Source organism: Copadichromis virginalis, linkage group LG22, assembly GCF_057382275.1.
Source record: "Copadichromis virginalis isolate Kocher_CV1m ecotype Utaka linkage group LG22, C_Virginalis_male_GT1.1, whole genome shotgun sequence".
NCBI classification, from domain to species: Eukaryota; Metazoa; Chordata; class Actinopteri; order Cichliformes; family Cichlidae; genus Copadichromis; species Copadichromis virginalis.
The window spans coordinates 7,761,877-7,785,351 of record NC_140638.1 but is presented as its reverse complement, the minus strand read 5'-3'; the positions used below and the strand labels follow the sequence as shown (position 1 = coordinate 7,785,351).

The 23,475-nt window shown below is 37.8% G+C and overlaps 1 protein-coding gene across 3 annotated transcripts; it reads left to right on the top strand.

The window, feature by feature from the left end:
- Positions 1-1,947: 1,947 nt before the first annotated feature.
- Positions 1,948-23,084, top strand: LOC146682611 (uncharacterized). 3 transcript variants are annotated; one of them, XM_085446443.1, is made up of 2 exons: positions 1,948-1,962; positions 22,447-23,084. In XM_085446443.1, the coding sequence occupies exon 2, from the start codon at positions 22,461-22,463 to the stop codon at positions 22,848-22,850; it is 390 nt and encodes a 129-aa protein (XP_085302569.1). In that variant the 5' UTR covers positions 1,948-1,962; positions 22,447-22,460; the 3' UTR covers positions 22,851-23,084. The 3 variants fall into 3 exon arrangements, with proteins under 3 accessions (XP_085302569.1, XP_085302568.1, XP_085302570.1); XM_085446442.1 differs by lacking the exon at positions 1,948-1,962 and adding an exon at positions 17,572-17,650; XM_085446444.1 differs by lacking the exon at positions 1,948-1,962 and adding an exon at positions 17,613-17,650 and having other exon boundaries at positions 22,454-23,084.
- Positions 23,085-23,475: the final 391 nt, after the last annotated feature.

Genomic DNA, 23,475 nt, shown 5'->3' with positions numbered 1-23,475 from the left:
ACACGCTGGAAACTTTGAGAAACTAAAACAATCTGTGGGAGGAATCCCATACAGGCACAAAGAGAAGATGCAATCTGTCCAGACTCCAGATAAGATTAAACAGAGCCGTCATTCTGTGAGGTGACAGTGCTAACCACCACCATGATGCTTTAGTCATATTCAGATCACGTGGTGTGAGCAGAATCATCTGCAGCTCAACGTGGCAAAGACCAAGGAACTGATCGTGGACTTCAGGAAGACCAGGAAACACTTGACCCCTGTTTCAATTCAGGGGGTCAGTGTTGACATTGTGGAGGACTATAAATACCTTGGAGTACACATTGACAATAAACTGGACTGGGCTAAAAACACCACAGCACTTTACAGGAAGGGCCAGAGTCGTCTCTATTTTTTGAGGCGACTGAGGTCCTTCAACATCTGCCAGAAAATGCTGAGGATTTTCTATGAGTCTGTGGTGGCCAGTGCGATCCTCTATGCTGTTGCATGCTGGGGGAGCAGGCTGAGGGTCGCAGATGCCAACAGACTTAATAAACTGATCCGTAAGGCCAGCAATGTTGTGGGGATGGAGCTGGACTCCCTCAAGGTGGTGTCGGAGAGGCGGACGCTGTCCAAGATAAAGACAATGTTGGATAACACCTCCCACCCACTCCATGACATGTTGGTCAGTCACAGGAGCTCGTTCAGTGAGAGACTGAGATTACCGAAAAGCACCACTGAACGACACAGGAAATCATTCCTGCCTGTGGCCATCTCCCTGTACAACGCATCCACTTAACACACTGTTTGCTGCTACAGCTACACATGTTTCTTTTCCAAATATTTATTTATAAGTGACTTATGTATGTATGTATGTATGTATGTATGTATGTATGTATGTATGTATGTATGTATGTATGTATGTATGTATGTATGTATGTATGTATGTATGTATGTATGTATGTATGTATGTATGTATGTATGTATGTATGTATGTATGTACTATTCTTAGTTAGCGTATTGTCTGTCTTGTCTTAATGTTGGTTTAAAATGGAGCACTGTAACAAAAAATAATTTCCCCCAGGGATCAATAAAGTATTCTGATTCTGATTCTGATTTTGTTTTATATCAAATGTTATGTTCTATAAGTGTTTGTTCAGTAAGTGACGGGTGGTAGTTTGTCTGATGACCGCTCAGATCGGACTAAATCTCTAGCTTCTGCTTCACTTTCCTGCTCCTTTATCATCACATTGATGTTCTTGTCAGGGCTCTGTGTGCGGGCAGGCGGAGAGGAGGATCCAAGCGCAGGACTCAGACACTGAACTGTAACTCAAAACCTCAGCTTTATTGCTGGCATAAAACAAAACATAAACTGAGCAATGGCAATGAACGTGAACCACTGACACAAAAACACACAGGCAAAATCTGAGGGTACGACATGACACAGAGCATGGGAAAACACAGGGCTTATATACACAGGGTAGTAATGAGGGAAAGGGCAACAGGAGGGAGACACAGCTGGGAGAGATCAGGGCTAACGAGACAGGGGGAACAAAGCTGCACACACTAACATAAGACAAAGACTTTCACAATAAAACAGGAAACATGAATCACTACTCAAAGACACAGACTCGACACAGAAAATAATACATGAAACTCAAACAATACATAAGACCACAATTCCTAAAACATGGATAAACAGAAACATGAAACTCTAATAATAAACATCATCATAATCATCATCATCAACACCAGCACAACAAGAGAACAAGAAAACAATCCATGATGCAAAATTAAACCAAAACATAATAAACTCAAAACACTGGGTCCAACGGACCCAGAACCGTGACAGTTCTTACCTTATATGCTATGTGTTATTCTTTTAAACCTAATTAATATTTTTTTTTCCACAAGTGTTTCCAGTTCATGCAATCCATTATTATTATTATTATTATTATTATTATTAGAGACAAGACCAAGCTACAGGTAAGAGTTTAGAACTGCCTTCTTGCTTTCTGCTCAAATTAAAAGTGTACAAGGAAGTTTTCCTTGTTCTAATCCAGTCAGAATAGCCTGTGCTGTAAAAGCCATTTGTGTCCCTCTGATTTACTAAGATGGATCCAAACTCATAACAATCACATGAGTTAGATCATGTTGTTACTGTTGTTGGTTATGTTAGATATATGAAGACATGTTGCACACAGCAGAAAACATTTGCTTTGAAAAACTTGAAAATTAATGAAGAATGTTACAAAATTTAAATCTTTTTGTCTTCAATTTATCATTTATATCTATTTAAACAGTTACATTTGTTTCCTGTATTTTTGCTCCTGCTCCCTATGTTTTAATAATAATCTGATCACAGAACTGATTTGTGTGGTGAGTAAACCCACGTTCATTTGTACTATCTCACATGTCTGAGTTCATTTTATTACAACACTTTCTTTTATATTTTAAAATTAATTAAAATAATCTGCTGCCTTTTTTGAGCCCCTCACATCCCTGAACTGGTTAAGTGGTTGAAAATTTGATGTATAGATGCTTGAGCTTTTCATCCTTTCATCAGTGTTGGTAACATTTATGGAAAAGACCCCATTAATAAAGCATGTGATAACAACAAAGTGAACAGAAACACAGTCCAAACACCAGCTGTTAGCACACTAATCTTTTCACACACATTACCTTGAAACCTGAGGGCTCAGCGAATCATACTGTGAGCTTTTTAGCACCGACAGTGACGACATGTATGTGCACAAAGTATTCCAGCTTTTGTCCTGGGATACCTTCTTGTTTTTTGGGTATAGGTCACAGAGCTGACTGTGAAGACATGTTACACACAGCATTAAAAACCCTAACCCACGAACCTTCCTGAAACCCAAAGAATACCTGAACTATAAAATCTTAGGCCTTCTTTAATTTAAAAAAAAATAAGCTAATTCAGAATATGCACATGGAAAATTCAGTCAATATTCAAAATATAATTGTAATATCAATTAACAGAACAAAAAAGCTTTCTTTCTGGGATCAGGAGGCTAATATGTAGCATTTCTACAGGTCTCCTATTTGTAAAACCGGTTTACTAAGTTTCCTGTTCTAAATTTTAGATATTTATGATTTTACATACTTCTTTGCTATTTTTACTCTAAAGGTTCATGTTATAATGGCCTACTGCTCAGTTTCCAAACTACTGAATAGTGGAAGTGGATCACTCAGTTTTACTGTTAGGAAAAGCAAAAAAGAAAATTAAAAGAAATTAAATATTCTCATTTTGATGAGCTCAAGATCTTAAAACTTGCAGGTTATTGCAACCCACAGATGCATTTAATTTTGAGAGTGGAGTCTATTGTGTAGTAGTTATGAGAAAAGTAAAGGAGAAGAAAGTTGACATGGTTATAAAGTCTGTACAGGGAGGAGGTTTTGAGTAAACAGGTAGGATAAAAATACAACCGATAAGCCACTTAATAACCCTGGAGCACTGCATTAAAAACAGACACAGTTGTGTAGTGAAAAAGCCTGAACAGACTCAGGAACACAGTCCATTGCTATATACACAGAGGATATACAGACATCACTGAGGATTGCATAAATGTGCTTCATCCAATATAATATATAATAATAACATAATATTAAGACCTTCACTAGGGCTGAATCCAGGTATCCTGGCTAAAATGTAAAGCTCTATTGTTCCTTCTCCACAGTAATGTAGACTGTTATATGAGATCTGAAATCCATTTTCAGGGTTTTCATCATGCTCACATTAACCAAAAATGTTAAACCTCTTAAAGTCTGTAAACTCTTTCTACTACACTTCAGTACTGCTGCTCTGTTTCACCAATCAAAATAAAGTTTCTTGCAACAAAAAAACAATGACTAAGTAAATATTCAGACAATGTTTGACATGTATGATTTAATAAAATTAATTATATTGAGATTACAGTGATTGACAAACACAGAGTTTTGAAGAGTAAAAGTGAGGTATGATAAAGTGTGACTGGACATCAGCTTATTGTGTGTCAACAATGGTGATTGGATGTCCAGAGAGAAGGAGAAGAGGAGGAGAGAGGGGTGCTTATTTGGGTTGTCAATTCCTCTAGTGCTTGTAATGTGCAGAAGAAATCATCTGAAGATTGAGCTTTGAAATTATAGCAACCAATGCTTTCTCTGCTCACATCTTAATATTTCAGTGTGGCGGTATATGGAGCCAAAATACATAAACTGTCTTTTCCAAACAATTATGGCCTGAACTGTATATTTACTGTAAAAAAGGATTCCAAGAAACAAACAGAATGTAATAATAATTATTTCAGTTCATGCAAATCCAAAATGGCACCAAACAGCAAAGATTAGCAAATCTGTAGACTTCAAGGGAGCAACAAGTAGCACACAAGAGAAGGTGAAAAGACGCTGAGACAGTTACTGAGAGCAAGGACAGGACAATTTATAAACAAAAGGAGATCGTGGAAGACGAGAAGGAAGTAAAAATAGAAAAAGAAAAAGACAATGGAAGATGAGACAGAAAACACTGACCGGACTATAAATACCAACTTGCACTAAAATACAACAAGAGTTAATGACGCAAACAAAACCAAAACCTAAATATCAAACACCGATGAAAACACAAACAAGAATTCAAACGTCCATAAAATCAAAGTCCCAGTGTCAGTCAGTGAGAAAGACTGATGTACACTGCTAAAAAAAAAAAAAAAAAAAAAAGATGACGATTGTACCGCATTTTGCTCCAGGACTAAATCTGCATGAAAACAATCGCTCACTCTTCCTGCTCAACAAATGACAAGGGCAGAGCCTTATACCACGTGATACAGAAGCTGGCTGCTAAAATTGGCAGGGAAAAAACAACGGAGAGCACGTCAGGGATGATGAGAAAGTGACTGGACAAAATCCGTCCCGGTCAACCACCCAAACATCAATAACGGGAACCTTATACAGCGCTTCCCTATACCCGTCGAACTCCCGCAGGCACAAAGAAATTACGGAGGCTATTACTTATCACCTGACCAAAGATATGGCTCCCATCAACACTGTGCAAAACGAGGGATTTAGGAAAATGATCAACACCCTAGACAAACGCTACACAGTGCTGTCCTGCAACTATTTTTCTATTGTTGCACTACCTGCTCTATACACGCAGCGTCGAGCAACGGTGGAGACGGAATTTCAAGCAGTACAACATTTTGCGGCAACGACAAAATGTGAGACATTTGTTGTTTTTATGTTTATTTATTGTTTTTATGTTCAGTCTCAACTGTTACGAAGTTGATGTGCAGTTAATAAGCGCAATAAATATTTATACTGGAAAAGAAAATCGTGAGAGAATCGTGATCTCAATTCTAAGCCAAAAAAATCGTGATTCTCATTTTATGCAAAATCGTGTATCAAATCCTCACATTCTCTGTAAGATTAAGGTCGACTATATATATATATATATATATATATATATATATATATATATATATTTAGAAGTAGAGGCTTTAAAACCAAGTTAACGCTGAAAGTACAAACATCACTAATGTTACATAACTTTGCCGACATGTGGCCAACAGTAATGTTTTAATGTTCTTCATTATTAAACATTCGCACATAAATAAGTGACATAGTATTCAGTACTTACTTTTGACAGTTCACTCTTCGGCGCTCCCTTCTGCCGTATTTTGCAGCAAAATTATCCACACCCACCGCCGCGCTATGAATTGTGGGATATATGGGACCACGAAGCGTGCACCGGACCACGCTTGATATTTGGGGAATTCGACACCGCATTTGGAGTACGCATTTGAAGTACACTTCGAGTTGGGACAGTCGTCACGTGGCGGTGACGTAATTGCACTCAAAATGCATACTTCAAGCGTGTGGTCTCTGAATTGGGAGACAGCCCCAGTCTCCATTTCAACTTGTGTTGAAAGTGCGGACTTCAAATGATATTTTCTTAATTGTGTTAATAGGCCAGAGTTATGATTCAAAACAAAAGAAACAGTACAAACGGTGTTTTCTGAGGACAGCGCTACCAAACACTCTCCATTGGCGACCAAAATTAAAAAAACAAAAACAAAAGAAAAACAAACAAAAAGGATGCATGTCTGCCATTGCCTGCCAAAACCGGAAGTAACGTAATATTCCGTGGGAAACGTAGTTTTTCCCCTCAGGGCCTTTATAAACCTATACTGGTGGTTTTAAGTTATGTCTGACATATGTCTGTGCAGTTTCTGGGATGCTTAGACCTCAAAATGCACTGTTGGAAATTATTTTATTTTTTATGTTTTGTTTTGTTACTTTTCTAAAAACAGATGGTGATCTTTTCTAAAAGCGATAGGACAGGTGTGGAGGAGAATGAAGCAAGAGAATGGGTTCCTAAGGGGGCAAGAAAAATCCAGCTAAGTTTCTTCTCCTGTAGTTAACGATGTAAATATGTTGTTTTCACAAATCCATGGAAAATGAGCAAAATATATATTTTTCTGCTCTAAAAGCAGTCTGTGAGCTCATCTGAAGATGATGGGACAGATGACTGGAAACCCACACAGGATGAATCTGAAGGCTATTCAGAAGAGGAGGAAGAACAAGAATGTGAAAGGAGTCCTAAGGTAGCCATGAAAAACAAATCTGGGCGTCCTGTGCCACAAAGAGAGGTGAAATTCATCCTCAGTTTCAGTGCTTCCACAATCTATCAAAAATTGATAGACATATTGTTGTCTTCTCTTAAAACAGATGGCGGCAGCATCTGGAGAGGATGGGACACATGATAGCAGACCCACACAGGATGAATCTAAAGATGATTCACATGAACCTGGCACTTTCACTTAACAAATTATGCCTACCTGTTAATTCAGAGATGAGGAAAGAAACTCTGAGTCAATTTAAACCATTATGTTTAGCTTAAAACAGTAGATAGAGTCATTGTAGTCATCTAATGCTGGAATTGTCATAATCCTGGGTCTGTGACCCAGTGTTTTGAGTTTATTTAGTTTTTTTTTAATTTTTCTTACGTTAGTTTAACATAATATATAGTTCTTGCAGTATTATTTAATTAGGATTTTGTTTCATCCATGTCTCCACGATTTACGAGTCTTTTCCTGTCGCCTATATAGTCTGTCTTTTCCTCTGTATTTTACTTTCTATTATGCCCATGCTTCAGTCTCTTCCTGTGTTCTTTGTCTCCTCAGGTATTTCATGTCTGCGTGTTCCATGTTCTAATTGTCAAGCTTGTGTTGTCATGTCTATGTTCCACATTGTTTCCTGTTTTATTGTGAAAGTCCCTGTCCTGTGTGCAGTATGTCTAATTTTGCTTCCCCTTGTCTCCTTAGGTCTGATTTGTCCCAGCTGTGTTCCCATCTGTTCCTCAGCCTCTCATTATCCTTTTGTTTATTTAAGTCCTTTGTCTTCCTCTATTCAGTATTGGGTCGTCTGTGTGTCTGGTTGTATGTTTCTGTGAGTTTCCTGTTTAGCTTAATGTTGCTATTTTAAACAAAAAACAAATCTGTGAACAAATTCACAGATTTGAACTTTTAGGTTTTTAGCAGATGCACATGTGGAGCAATGACATTAAAATCGCTCTTTATTTGCTCTTCCTTAAAATGACCTTCTTGGTCAGTACTAACATATATACATTCATATTCTTTAGCCCAAGACGAATAGATCAGCGCCAAAATGGAGGTGCTGGTTTTGATTTACATGTTCGGATAGTTACTCTGATTTTGAAGTTTTTCTTAAACAAGGCCCTGGTGTTCATGTCACGTAAATGCCAGATAGCAGTGAATAAATAGATTATTTTCAAAATTCACCCTGGGGTCTGTTTGTTCTTAGAGAACAAATTAAAAGCATTTCATTTCATGTTCTGCTAGGACTACGTACACTATATGCCAAACGCATTCACTTTTCTCACATTTGTGAGATCACACACTAACGTTGGACAAAAAGGCCTGGCTTGCAGTCTGTCCCCCAATTCACCTGAAAAGTGTTGTATCAGATCATATTACAATCCTGTACAGGCTTCCCAAGTTCTTCCACAACAAATTTGCTACATGCTTTTTATGGCTCTTGCTTTGAAATGGTTAGCACACGCCACGTGACAGGGGCATATGGAAAGCGTAAGGAGTTATCACAGAACCAAACTGGACTTCACTGAGCTCCTGAGAGCAATCCATTCTTTCACCACTGTTTGTAGAAGCAGTTTGCATACCTGTGCTTGATTTTATAAAACCTTTGGCCATGGAAGTGACTGAAACACCTGAATTCAATTATTTAGATGTGTGACTGAATACTTTTGGCAGTGTAGTTCATCTCAGAGAGACTGTTTTATGATTTATAGGAAATATGTAAAAATCATTGAGGAGTTTACCCGTGAGTCTCTGTGATTCACCTCACCCTCTGCCATCAGTGGTGTCTTTTAATCCAGCATACCTAATGGGGAAAACAGGATAAAAAACTATGTTGAAAGGCCTACTTTTTATTATTATTTTTATTATAACCATGTACCTGAGTGAGACTTTTTCACTTGTGTAGCCAACTAAAACTTCAACCCTAACAGCACAAAACTACATCACTGAATGAAGAAAAGCTTTGCAGTCTTTAAGAATTCTAAATTATTTTTTGGAATTTTTACAATTTGAGACCACAGAGACTTTACTTAGGGTTGATCCTAACCCTTCTTTCCACTGTGTTCCTGTTAATGATAAACTACAATTTTACCCTAAATTATTAAAATATTGATATTTTAATGTGAGAATTGATTCTAGAACATAAATGACTGGTATCGGAGGAATCGATATTTCAGTATCGATCCACACATCACTAGCAAGCACTTAGACCTTTAAGACACATCGCAACCTTGATGTTTGAATGAGAATCCTTTTGTTTGGAAGACCACAACCTCTAGAGTACTGGAGCTGGAAAACCCTGCTCTAATGTCCTACAGCTTTTAGATGCATCCTTGTTCTGACACACCTGATCAAATAAATGGCCTGTTGCTGGGCCTTTGCCAAACTTGATGGCATGCTTAAGAGGTGATTCAACCATTTGATTCTGCTGTGTTGTAAATTTAAGTACCGTATTTTTCCCATTACAAGGCGCACTTAAAATCCTTTTAATTTTCAAAAAAAAATCTACAGTGTGCCTTATAATCTTGTACGCTTTATGTATGAATTAGTTGTGCTTACTGACCTCGAACCGATTTTATGAGGTATATGGCGCTCAAATCTGTCAAATCTTTTAGTAGGACTTTGGTAAGCTACAAAGCTGCACTTGATGGATTGTCGGAGCATTATGGCTACCGTAGTCAGGAGCCTCGTGGAGTAATCTAGGTCCAATCTGAAAAAATTAAAACGTACAGCTCTGCTATCACTTCCAACATAAATGAAGACAGAAAACTAAGCAGCAGGTTTTAGATTTGTCCTTGACCAACACAGCTGATTTAAATGACTAAATTACCTTCTCAAAATGTCTTGAAGTTCTCCAGAGGCCTGGTAACGAACTAATGATTTGATTCAGGTGTGTTGACCCAGGGTGAGATCTAAAACCTGCAGAATGTCCCCAGACATATTTCCCCTAATTTAACAGATTACCATCAACTGGATGTGGGTCCTTTTGCTCTCCAACATTAGTGCATTTCTTCTGTAATCCAGAGATTCACCTGTAAACCAATTTTTCAGATGACTTTAAAACTAATATTTGCTATTTGTGTTTTTAAAAGCAAACTAAAACAGTTCATTCTTATCTCTGATGTATCAGGAATCATACACATACACTACCAGTCAAAGGTTTGGACACACCTTCACATTTAATTGTTTTTCTTTATTTTCATGCCTATGTTCATTGTAGATGAACGAATGAAATATGGAATTCTGTAGTAAACAAGTCTGAAATGACTCAAAACACATTTAATATTTTAGATTCTTCAAAATGGATACCTTTTTCCTCTGATTACTGCTTTGCACACTCTTGGCATCAGTTCGTGGGCTGTCCAAATCACGGACAAACAGTATCCCACAGTTATGTTTTTAAACCCATTTTGCACAGAGGCATTTTTTTTGAAAAATGTATTGATAGCAATGTTGAATATTATTACACAGGGGGAAAAAACCGTGTAAAATAATCACGCCATAAAGATAGTTTGTTTTTCTGTTATTTAAGGCTACGTCCACACGTACACGGGTATTTTTGAAAACAGATTGTCCGTTTTAGTTAAAATAAAAAAACATTCTGTCCACAAGTGGAGTTTTGAAAAAAATATCTCCGTCCACATTAGTGATGGGATTTCCGGCTCTTTTTAGAAGACCGGCTCTTTCGGCTCGGCTCACTAAAAAGAGCCCGCTCTTTCGGCTCCCAACCAGCTCTTCGGGTTGTTTTGTTACTTTAATTAATTTATTATTAACAACAATATAAAATTATGCACAACAGGAATTACTAATGTAAAAAAGGAGTTTTATTTATATATGTTTATATATAAATATTTACGGTTGCACCTAGAGACAAAGCACGTACAAAGTCCAAAATATATTTCTAGAGTTAACTGAACTTCCAAAACAGAGCTACCTAGATCACTTAAATTACACAATTGAAAGCATATGTGTATTGTTTGTGTACTTATACACAAGCAGTCCTATATATTCAAATAATTAAAAAGCATCCTAGCATCCTAGCATCCTGGAGCACTAATGTTGTGGTTTGTACGTGCTATAGAGTTTTCACGTGCTTTGGAGTTTGTATGTGCTTTGTCTCTAGGGGCCACCGTAAATATACTTTTATTTATTCACTCCACATAAAATGTAATAAGTAAATCATACAATACAAAAACCAACTATTTACATTTCACATTATAACTTTTTAAATTTTCAGCTTTTTCCTTTTAAACAAATTTACAGTGAACACAAAAAATATTTTAAATATAAATTAAAATATGAAAACAAAAAGAAGATGCACATTCTCTGTCATATAGGCCTGCATGAATAAACTTTCTGAATCCTTTATCATCTTCAACTGAAAATAGTTGGGAATGATTACTATACCTTTACTATCCCCTGAGCCTCGGTCGCCCTGTGATTCATGTTTTGCAACATCGTGTCAAAGCTTACTGAAGAGGTGTTCCCCAAGTTTCAGTATGTTTTTCTCACTGTGGACAACATTGGTGATCTCATCGCCAGTCTTATCAAGGACCAGTTTCCAAAACCATTCATTTACACCACTTGGGAGTGGTTCAGCATATTAACAAATAGACTGTACCCTGGATGTTCCAGGCTTCATGGCTTTGATTATTTCGTTCAGATGACATCTTTACATATACCTCCAAAGGGATTTTCTCTTCAGGTAATTCTCAGTTAGGTAGTCACTGGCCTTCACTAATGCACAACATTGTTGAGGTGGTATCACTAGACCTTTTCCTTTTTCAAGCACACGATTATTATGGGCCCGGTTACCTTTGTTAGTCAGTAAAGTAAACTGCAATCTTGGCTCTTTGGATTCCTTGGGGAATTTGATTGCTCTCAACACTTTGGGTTTATCTTTGTTTGGATCCCAAATGGCGTGCCATTTTGATCTATGGTTTAAAGCAAAAACAACAATAAAATGTTTTTCTTGTACAGTCCACCACCATGTTTTTTGTTTGGGTTTTTTTTGTTGAAGTGTCATGACCATAACAGATCTACAGCTGAGATGGTTTCTCCAGGTTTATTTAACCCAGACAAGGGCTCTTCAAAATCACGTGATTCAAAACTATCTCTAGTAGTAGTTGCTGTTATAGAACTTGCATCCGTTCTCTGAGAGTGCCTTTTAAGACAGCTTCTCTTTGTATGTTCCTGAGAGATGGGTTTATATTTTTAGTTGTGTAATTTCCTCTTACTTTTTCTCATACTTGTACTTTCTGCTGAACTGTCACTGTCGGAACATACCCATATGTTAAAGAAATAGAAAAAACTTAGAAAAGATTTGCATCAGCTTTAATTTGCTCCATATATAGTGAATCATATAAGGTTTGTATGATTTACTCCTGAAAGTGGCCACTTTCGGATTACTTTCATACATGATAATAAAGAGGATCACATAAGTTATATAAGGAAAGTACATGTCAAAGTATGTATTCCATAGATGTTCCATATAATTTTTTGCATAGTTTTTTAGTACATTTGTCATAAAGACATATGCTTTACATATATGAACAAAATCTGTTAGATACATTTTTTTTATATGTAAAGTAAATGTAGTTTGCAGGGCAATAATCTCTTTTTTTTTAAATGCTTTTAATACATATATTCTAAGAATATGTTAGATTACATATGTTTTCTCTTTTCAATACATTTTTATGGTAAACTATTTTTTTTTTTTTTTTTACATTTTTCTTCTAAGAATTCTTAAATCTCATCTCATAAAAAACCTATAAACTTAATTATTAATTTTATACAAATTAACATTACTAGAAAAAAAAATCTCACATATGAAAAAGACAACAGTATCATTTGCCCCTGCTTGACCAACATCAGTTAAAAACTAGCAATGCAAAGACAAACTCGTAAGCCAACATAACTTTCTTTGACAGGTCGGCAGTCAATGTATTGTAATACTGAAGAAAACAAAAACAAAAAACATGAATACTGGGCAATCTTTAAATTCAATTAACTTTTATTATTCTGATATAACAGTCACATACTGATATTTCACAGAAATATTTAACCAAATCTAAGCTCTATTGTTTAAAGAGCATGCTAAGCTGCATACCTTTTTGCTGCAAATTTGTGGAACTTTTACCTGCTAACATAAGTAAAACTTTGGAGGGCAAAAAACCTGCCCACTTAAAAAACAAAACAAACAATCTATCTTTAATAGATAAAACATGAATTGGCATTATAATAACATGCCAAACGAGACATTGAAAGTCAAGTTATGGGGATGCTGTGACAGAGACATTTTTATTTCTGGCCCGGAGTTCTGTGATCTTGGCATTGATTGTAGTACCAATGCTGGAAGGATGGGTCCCAGGCCACTTCTCAAGGGTTGCACCTATATACAGTGGGGCAAAAAAGTATTTAGTCAGCCACCGATTGTGCAAGTTCCCCCACCTAAAATGATGACAGAGGTCAGTAATTTGCACCAGAGGTACACTTCAACTGTGAGAGACAGAATGTGGAAAAAAAAAAATCCATGAATCCACATGGTAGGATTTGTAAAGAATTTATTCGTAAATCAGGGTGGAAAATAAGTATTTGGTCAATAACAAAAATACAACTCAATACTTTGTAACATAACCTTTGTTGGCAATAACAGAGGTCAAACGTTTACTATAGGTCTTTACCAGGTTTGCACACACAGTAGCTGGTATTTTGGCCCATTCCTCCATGCAGATCTTCTCGAGAGCAGTGATGTTTTGGGGCTGTCGCCGAGCAACACGGACTTTCAACTCCCGCCACAGATTTTCTATGGGGTTGAGGTCTGGAGACTTGCTAGGCCACTCCAGGACTTTCAAATGCTTCTTACGGAGCCACTCCTTTGTTGCCCGGGTGGTGTGTTTTGGATCATTGTCATGTTGGAAGAGCCAGCCTCGTTTCATCTTCAAAGTTCTCACTGATGGAAGGAGGTTTTGGCTCAAAATCTCACGATACATGGCCCCATTCATTCTGTCCTTAACACGGATCAGTCGTCCTGTCCCCTTGGCAGAAAAACAGCCCCATAGCATGATGTTTCCACCCCCATGCTTCACAGTAGGTATGGTGTTCTTGGGATGCAACTCAGTATTCTTCTTCCTCCAAACACGACGAGTTGAGTTTATACCAAAAAGTTCTACTTTGGTTTCATCTGACCACATGACATTCTCCCAATCCTCTGCTGTATCATCCATGTGCTCTCTGGCAAACTTCAGACGGGCCTGGACATGCACTGGCTTCAGCAGCGGAACACGTCTGGCACTGCGGGATTTGATTCCCTGCCGTTGTAGTGTGTTACTGATGGTGACCTTTGTTACTTTGGTCCCAGCTCTCTGCAGGTCATTCACCAGGTCCCCCCGTGTGGTTCTGGGATCTTTGCTCACCGTTCTCATGATCATTCTGACCCCACGGGATGAGATCTTGCGTGGAGCCCCAGATCGAGGGAGATTATCAGTGGTCTTGTATGTCTTCCATTTTCTGATGATTGCTCCCACAGTTGATTTTTTCACACCAAGCTGCTTGCCTATTGTAGATTCACTCTTCCCAGTCTGGTGCAGGTCTACAATACTTTTCCTGGTGTCCTTCGAAAGCTCTTTGGTCTTGGCCATGGCGGAGTTTGGAGTCTGACTGTTTGAGGCTGTGGACAGGTGTCTTTTATACAGATGATGGGTTCAAACAGGTGCCATTCATACAGGTAACAAGTGGGGGACAGAAAAGCTTCTTACAGAAGACGTTACAGGTCTGTGAGAGCCAGAGATTTTCCTTGTTTGAGGTGACCAAATACTTATTTTCCACCCTAATTTACGAATAAATTCTTTACAAATCCTACCATGTGGATTCATGGATTTTTTTTTCACATTCTGTCTCTCACAGTTGAAGTGTACCTTTGGTGCAAATTACTGACCTCTGTCATCATTTTAAGTGGGGGAACTTGCACAACCGGTGGCTGACTAAATACTTTTTTGCCCCACTGTATATGTACAAAAATGCAGGGGGGGGGTGATGACAAGAACTGAATTAGTAGTGTAAAAGAACCCAATGATCTTAAACAATAGTGCAATGATCCTGCATTAATCAGTCTTAATATCTAATGGTGCCAGCTTTGAAATTTGCAGACGATGCATGGAGAGGTTCACTACATTGACTACATTTACATACAGCCAATATTCAGGTTATGGTTGAGTGAGGCTCACTATTCAGGTTTCTGAAACATTCGGAATAACTCATTCACATGCATGAGATGAGAGAGTCACAGAGAGCCAGACGGCACATACGCAAAGTTCCTCTACTCAAAAGACCAGGATTCCGTGGGAATAGAACATGTGCAAAACACAAATCCATTTTCATTTTGATGGCGATATGCCGATAGAGGTTTTACATGACCCTTTTCTCACCAAAATATTTGGTAACTCCAAAACTTATATTTGGATTTTTGCCAGTATTTTAAAGCCATGTGTGACCGGGTTATTGCTAACATTCCAGTTTTGAATGGGTTATCGGCTGCATGTAAACGCAGTCACTGAAATACATCCAATGCAAGAACATTCAGAATGTAAAATACTTATCTACCATCATTTGTTACTTTGAAGTTGGACAAACAAAATGCACCATAAAGGAAATGAAACACCAGAGAAATCTAAGGCCTACAATAGTATGTCACGAAAAGACCATTCATTCATCTGGATATAACTCAAAAAAGATCAACTAGAATCCTCTATTTGGTGGAGGCCTTTCTTCATCAACAATAATATATGCATAAATGTTAAGAAGATATTCTTCATATGTGTGGCCCTTGTTTTTCATTGGTCCTTTGTTATCTTTAAATGCCAGAAGTGTGGACAACTGCGAAAACATGCCATAAAAAGCTAAAAACTTACTGTAGATGGCATCCAATTTATTTTTGTCGAGCGGTAAACGTGCATCTCCTCTGCCTCGTTTTCCCCCTCGAAGATTGCTCACTAGCAGTATTTCCACAGGGAAGACTGCTGTGAGCAGATGCCTCACAAAGGTTGTAGCTGAATTTGCATTAGTAGCATATTCTTCTTGGCTGTATTCAGAACTTGATTAAAAAAATCTTTTGAGTATTCAAACATTCCTCTTTTAAGCTAAAAAGCAGAACAAAAGAAAACCGCAATTACAATTAAATCTATTCCAGGAAGAAGTTAACTACCTTCACACAGAAAAAAGGGTTAAACCTGAAGTTACCACATGATCTGATATCCTCATGTTGGTGTTGTTCCCACATCGTCATAATTAATGTTGTTCCAGATTCAACATTGCAAGTGATGGAGCTCATTGTTGTGACGTCAAACTTTTGCAACTTCGGGAAAAAAACGCCTTAAAAGAAAAAAAAAACTAAAAAACTACTGCACTTGTGAGAAACCGCCTCTATCCGCTGATCCAGCAATTTGAATTCTTTGGATTTCAAGATACTTTTCTTTAATAGCCGGTAAGCATTATACATATTTTCATGTAACATTGGAATTTCATATATGAATTAATCGTTTGGCTTGCTGTTTGTTTGCTAGTGATAGGGTACTTGACAACAGCATTAGCTAACCAGTGTTCTCTAGACAGAGAATTGAGTGTCAATGTATTATGATATATATGAAAGTACAGGCAAATATAGCTGTCATAAAAATGTTGTCAGGCAAAACTGCAGTAGCTTCAATGATCATTTTACCAACATAAGTAAAGAGAAAAGGATCTACATAACCTAGCCTAGTTGTGTGCTAAATCAATGAATAAAAATATCAACAGTATCAACTCATAATTGGCCTATAGCTGTGAAAATTGACTTCTTGAGTCTGTGGAGATTAACAGTAATCAGTGCCCTGCTTCCCATAACAGTTCGGATAAACATAAAAAATATATCTTTGTAGTATTGAGAGCTATTTAATTAATGTCTACACTCATAAGTATTTCCTTTTCCACTTTTTTCAGCTTTAAAAGTACATACTGTGTCGTTGCTTAAACCTTTGTGGTGGCAATTTCCTTTTTCTTTTTTTTAATGAAGGGAAACGTTTCACAAAAGAGAAGCAAATTTGCCACACTTCAACCTTAGAGAGCTGTTGTCTTTTTTTTTTTTTTCTATCTGTGGTTTCCTTCGTCACAACTTCTACTGAAACCACAAAGTGACTAAACCTCCTCCACACTGTGTGTGTAAAAACACATGCAGGTTCATTTTGCAGTCTTGTTATTGTTTGATAATGATCACTCAGATCTATTTAAAGCTCTCTTCTCTTCACCTTGCAGTTGAATTACCACCACATCAATGTCAATATCTTCAACTGCCCCTCGTATATATGAGAGGGCGCAACAACAAAAAAATGGAAGTGTCATTTACTGAAAAGATGTTTGCTGTTTTGTACATTGTGCAGTTTTGAGGTTGACCAAATCCTTAAATTTGAAAATATTAATTTTACTAAAAAAGCAGATTTGATGGTTCTCTTGAAGTGGTTTTATTCATAATCTTCATTGCTCTTTTTTTCAGACTGTACCTTGGATGGATGTGTGTTGCTTCTACACTTCCACACAATATATTATGTCTCTTAGTCTTCTCTCCAGGAATATCAAAACTAGACTGGGAAATTATAAGAACACAGCTGAAGCAAATTATCATGACGCCACAGGGGAAACACAACTAGACACAGCAAACATGTAAACAGGAGAACATGATAATAATAAAACCTAATAATCCAAGAACTGAACAGGGACTAAAAGAAATGCAAAAATAGAATAAGACTATAAATACACGTGAACATAAACCAAAACATCACTAGGATATAACAAACTCAAAATGCTGGGTCAAAAGGAAGCAGAATTATGACACTTCTGTACTGGAAAAAAATACAAAGAAGTGCTCAAAAATATGAGAATATAATTTTTTTTTATTCCTGTAAGATTCATATTATATAATGGTGAGAGTGGAGCAGGTTGTGTGGCCATTGTATTGTTGACATAAAGCTGATAAGTCAGCCTCTAAAACGTCCCTAACAGCAGGTAATGTGGTGAGAGACAAGATCGAGCTACAGGTAAGAGTTTAGAACTGCCTTATTGCTTTTTTCTCAAATTAAAAGTGTACATTACAAGGTTTTCATTGTTCTAATCCAATCAGAGTAGCCTGCGCTGTAAAAGAAGTTTGTGCATCAAAGATAAGATGGATCCAAACTAATAATAATCAGATGAGTTAGATCATGCTGTTACATAGACATGGACTTTATTTAATCCCACATTGGGGAAATTCACTTATTACAGCAGCACAAATGTGAAATTGAGATATTATATATTAGAAAACTAAAAATAGAAAAAAATAATAAGAAAAATCGTGTACAACAAAGGTCCATCTGCAGACGGCTACAAGGACGTAAGTACATGAGTACACACGTGCCATAGGACACACTTACAGTGCAGTAATGTTTAAAACAAATGTTGCATTTACTGACAAGGTTCGGGAGCATTAATAGTTTTCTTTTTTTTATACTTCTGTAATATGTAAATGTATTTATTCTTCTAAAATGTCAACTGCTTGTTTTTCTACTACACATCTGTCAGATCTGATGACTTTGTGGCCATTGACTGATTGACTTAGTAGCCACTTTATTAGGTATAGCTGTATGTTAAAGCAAAAATCTAATTAGCCAGTCACACAGCAGCAACTCAAAACAACCCGCTGACGTTGACACTGAGCACCAGAACGGGGAATAACTATTTCACACACTGATGATCTACTACGATTTTAGCACACAACCATCTCATACAGACAATGCTCTAATCGCTGGTGAGATTGTAACTCCACTTTCTATGTTGTAGACAGCAACAAGTCTTTAACATCACAAAAACACAATACACAAGCCACACACTTCAGTCAAAAAGGAAAATTTCTTCCCTCTGCAAAAAAAAAAAAAAAAAAAAAAAAAAAAAAAAAACTGTATAAAGGTGAGCTGTGGAGACCAAGGACAAGTGCAGTTCACAGGTTTTGTATCTAAGGAATCCCAGAAGACTGCATGGTGTCATTGCCCAGCAGTTGTTCCCAGGACATATGGACTCAACCTCAACAATCCCTCACACTGAGCAGCATGAAGTGACAGTGCAGAGGAAAAACTCCCCTTTAACAAGAAGAAACCTCCAGCAGAACCAGAACCCGGTTCAGTACCAGCAGCCATCTGGGTTTGGAGGAGAGAGACAGAGACACAGAACTACCAAAAGTATTTTTTTTTTAATGTGATTGACTGTTGTTGTAATTCAAGCCCTGAGTGTAGAGCAGGTAAGATATAAAGTTGCATCCTAAATTCCATGCTCATGCGTTTAGTTTATGACTTTTTCACCTGGTCATTTCTTGATGAACGGATGGTCTTTCAGGGTTGACCAAGCTGGTACCCTGGCCACCTTGACTCTGTTCTCTGCAAGATGTTGCAAAAAAACAAAATCATATGGAGACAATATTGGACACAAAAAATATAGCATTTTAGTTAAATGTAGCATTAACTCATAAGTCTTGCTAAAGTACCTTGTATTCTGATTCATCACAGCAGCAGTTCGGTTGGAATGTCAGCAACTGCAGCAAGTGTCTTGCTGACTGAATAATTTCATCTTGCATAATCGGAAACAAACACATAAAGACAGAAACAATTTATAAATTAACATTCAATAAAATCTAAGAATTAATCATTTATTAGATACCAATATGAATATGTCCACCACAAAACTTGTGTGGAGCGAAGTTACATTCAATCAAGATGGTCTGGCCGTTCTCGTTTCCAACATTATATTTGCAGTGTTCGTCTATCTATCAATATCTGCGGAGTATGGTTTTGTACCGAGTATCCTATTTTCTAAAGCACAGCATGTAAAGGGTAGCTCGGTTAGCGAGATGCTAGCATGTAGCGCTTAGTGAGACACGCCTCAGACGAGTTGAGCAAAGACCCCGTCTGTGTACTTTATACGTGAGCAACGGATTTAAATAAAATTAACGTTTCAAAAGACAAACTTGAAGATAAAAAAAACAATATACTTACCGGAGAATCGCCAGGGTTTGCCGCTGCCATCTTGCCGCTCCTAAATTCAAAACTGCCTCTGCAGACAGGCAGGGGAGGCGTGGAAATTGTCTTTGAGTTAGTCAAACGTTTTCCTTAGTTCGAGTAGATGATAAAAGAAAAGAAAAATGAATGGGATTTTAAGTAGGACTAGGCATTCTGTAATGATTTCTATTTAGGAGAAAAACTTTAAACCTTTAAACAGCTCTCTTTTGAAAGAAAAGATAAAAGAGAATAAAAAAGAAAAAAAAGATCATGCTGTTACTGTTGTTGCCTAAGCTAGATGTTTTATAATGTGAAGACAACAAAAAATGTCGCTTTGAAAAATGTTTTTTAATTTTATTAAATTGTAATGATAGTAGAATATTATAAAATGAAGATCTTTTTGTCTTCAATTTATCATCTAGATCTATTTAAACCTTTAAATTTGTTTCCCATAATTTTGCTCACACTTCCTGTGTTTTAATAATAATCTGATCACATTGTGTGGTGAATCAACTCTTTTCATTTGTACTATTTCATATGCCTGAGTTCATTTTGTTACCACATTAATTTGAGGAAAATATAAAAGATAATCTGCTGCCTTGTTCTTTTTAAACTCAGCATTCTAATAGAAAATATTATGTTTGAGACCCTTGCAACCCTGAACTGGTTAACTGTTTTTTTTTTTTTTGTTTGTTTGTTTTAGAGCATAGAGATGCTTGTCATCAGTGTTGGTCACATTTATGGAAAAGACCCCATTAATAAAGCATGTGATAACACCAAGGTGAACAGAAACACCGTCCAAACAACACCAGCTGTTAGCAGACTAATCTTTTCACACACATTTCCTTGAAACCTGAGGGCTCAGCAAATGATACTGTGAACTTTTTGGCACTAACAATGATGACCTGTAGATGCACAAAGTATTCCAGCTTTTGTCCTGGAATACTTTGTCCAATACTGTTGTTGTTGTTTTTTCCATATAGCACACAAAGCCGATGACATGTTACACATATGCACATGGAAAATTCAGTCAATTTTGACAATGAGTTTTACAGCTGGGGTGGACAAGGTTAAGCATCAGGCTTTCAAATGAATTAAAAGCCTGTCTTGGTCTTTCGTTAATTAATAGGCTGGTGTGAAAAATTGCTGCCACACCGCCCCCTCGGCCTGTGCATCGAGGTTTCTGGTAGTTAGAATGACTCGTGGGTGTTGATTCATTTAAACTAACATAATCATCCTGCTGCAACCAGGTTTCTGTAAGGCAGAGTAAATCAATTTGTTGATCAATTATTAAGTCATGTACTAACAGAGACTTGGAGGAGAGAGACCTAATATTTAATAATCCACATTTCACTGTTTTACTCTTTGGTTCAGATGTGGATACTGTATTGTTCTTTCTTTGTAATTGTTTATGTTTAAGTTGTTTGTTGCTGGTTTTTAGTTTGTTTTCTGTCTGTTTGGGAGCTGACACAGTCTCTATGGAGATGGGTTTTTGGGGGGGTAGCAGGAGGAGAGAAGCTGCAGAGAGGCGTGTAAGACTGCAACTCTGCTTCCTGGTCCCAACTCTGGATAGTCATATTTTGGGGGGTTTAATAAATTTGTCCATATTTCTAGAAATGAGAGCTGCTCCATCCAAAGTGGGATGGATGTCGTCTCTCCTAACAAGACCAGGTTTCCTCTAGAAGGTTTGCCAATTATCTATGAAGCCCACATCGTTTCTGGGACACCACTCAGACAGCCAGCAATTTAAGGAGAACATGCGGCTAAACATGTCACTCCTGGTCTGATTGGGGAGGGGACCAGAGAAAACTACAGAGTCCGACATTGTTTTGGCAAAGTTGCACACCGATTCAATATTGATTTTAGTGACCTCCGATTGGCGTAACCGGGTGTCATTACTGCCGACGTGAATTATGATTTTACCGAATTTACGTTTACCCTTAGCCAGCAGTTTTACATTTCCTTCAATGTCGCCTGCTCTGGCCCCTGGAAGACAATTGACTATGGTTGCCAGTGTCTCTAGCTTCACATGTCTGAGAACAGAATCCCCAATTACCAGAGTTTGACCCCCGGCGGGTGTGTTGCCGAGTGGGGAAAAACAGTTAGACACATGAACAAGTTGGTGGTGTACCTGGGGCTTCTGTTTAGGACTATGTTCCTCCTCACCGTCACCCAGCCACCCTCTTTCCCCAGCTGCTTGAGGTCTGCCGGGGAACAGCTAGCGGGGCCTATGCTATCTTCGGCTGCACCAGCTACAGGGGCCTGGCTAGCTACGGGTGAATGAAGGGTGCGAAGCCGAGTCTCCAATTCAGTAATCCTGGCCTCCAGAGCTGCAAATATGCTACATTTGTTACAAGTATCATTACTGTTAAAGGAGGTTGAGGAGTAACTAAACATCTGACACAATGTGCAGGAGGGACAGGTGAAGTAGCCATGGTGTTAACGAGTCGGCTACAAGCTAAGCTAAGCTAAACACAGTGAGTGAATACTTTGGCTATAAATTAGGTAGTGAGTACACAGAAAGTGTGCTTCGGATAAAGCACGTGAAGATTATACTATGAAAAAATAATGTATTTAAAAGTTTTTAATTAAATTGCTAAGCAGATGAGCTTAGCAATTTAAGTTGTGTAGTGAAAAAATCTGTACAGACTCAGGAACACCGTTCACTGCAATATCCACAGAGGATATGTAGACAATGCTGAGGATTGCATAAATGTGTTCCATCCAATATAAAATAGATCCTCACAAGGCTGACTGTGTCGATCCAGGTATCCTGGCTAAAATGTAAATCTACTTTTCCTTCTCCACAGCCTCCAGCAAAGCCATGGACTCTAGTGTGCCCCTCGTCCTTTTGCTGCTGATGTGCAGTTCAATCATGGTCGAAGCCCAACTCAAGGTGTATGATCTGCGAGCCAGCAATCTTCCCACCGTTATCCTATTAACCACAGATGCCTATGTCACGGTGTCCTGTGGTTCTACTTCTCTGGGTAAAACATCTGTTCGCTACAATGACGCGAACCCCTGGTGGAATGAGGAATTCTCCTACTTCTATGCTGAGGAAAATGACACGCTGACTCTCGAGGTTTATGACTTGGACTTGGTCTTTGATGATCAGCTGGGAGTCTGCCAAAGGCAGCTCAAGGTGGGAACCTATCAGCATGACTGCTTCCTGACCAAAGGCGGGACTCTCCATTACACTTATACTCTTGGTTGAAACAATCAGTAGGCATGCAGAGATTTGTATGACATCTGATGTCCATAGGCAGCCTTCATTTACCACAGCTTAACAATGTAGACTGTTATAGTAGAGCTGAAATCCATTTTCAGGGTTTTGATCATGCTCACATTAACCAAAAAATCAAACGTCTTAAAGTCTGTAAACTCTTTCTACTAGACTTCAGTACTTGCTGCCTGTTTCACCAATTGAAATAAAGTTTCTTGCAACAAAAGAGCATGACTAAGCAAATGTGTGACTTAATAAGAGAAATTACATTGAGTATACAGTGGCTGACAAACACAGTTTTGACGAGAAAAAGTGAGGTATGATAAGATGTGGCTGGACATCAGGTCAGCAATGGTTATTGGATGTCCAGAGAGGAGGAGAGACGGGTGCATAGGAATATTCAGTTTATTTCTTCCTCTGGTTTTTTCAATGTGCAGAAGAAATCATCTGAAGATTCAGTTCTGGCAACCAAGAAAGTAATGTCGTGGCAGATTTCTTTTCTCATGTATTAATCACATATTTCAACCATATCACTTTAGTATAGTAAGAGCACTCCTGTCACCAGTTTGTATGCATGTGGAATGTGATCGTAAGTGGGGCTCAAGTTTTATTGCAC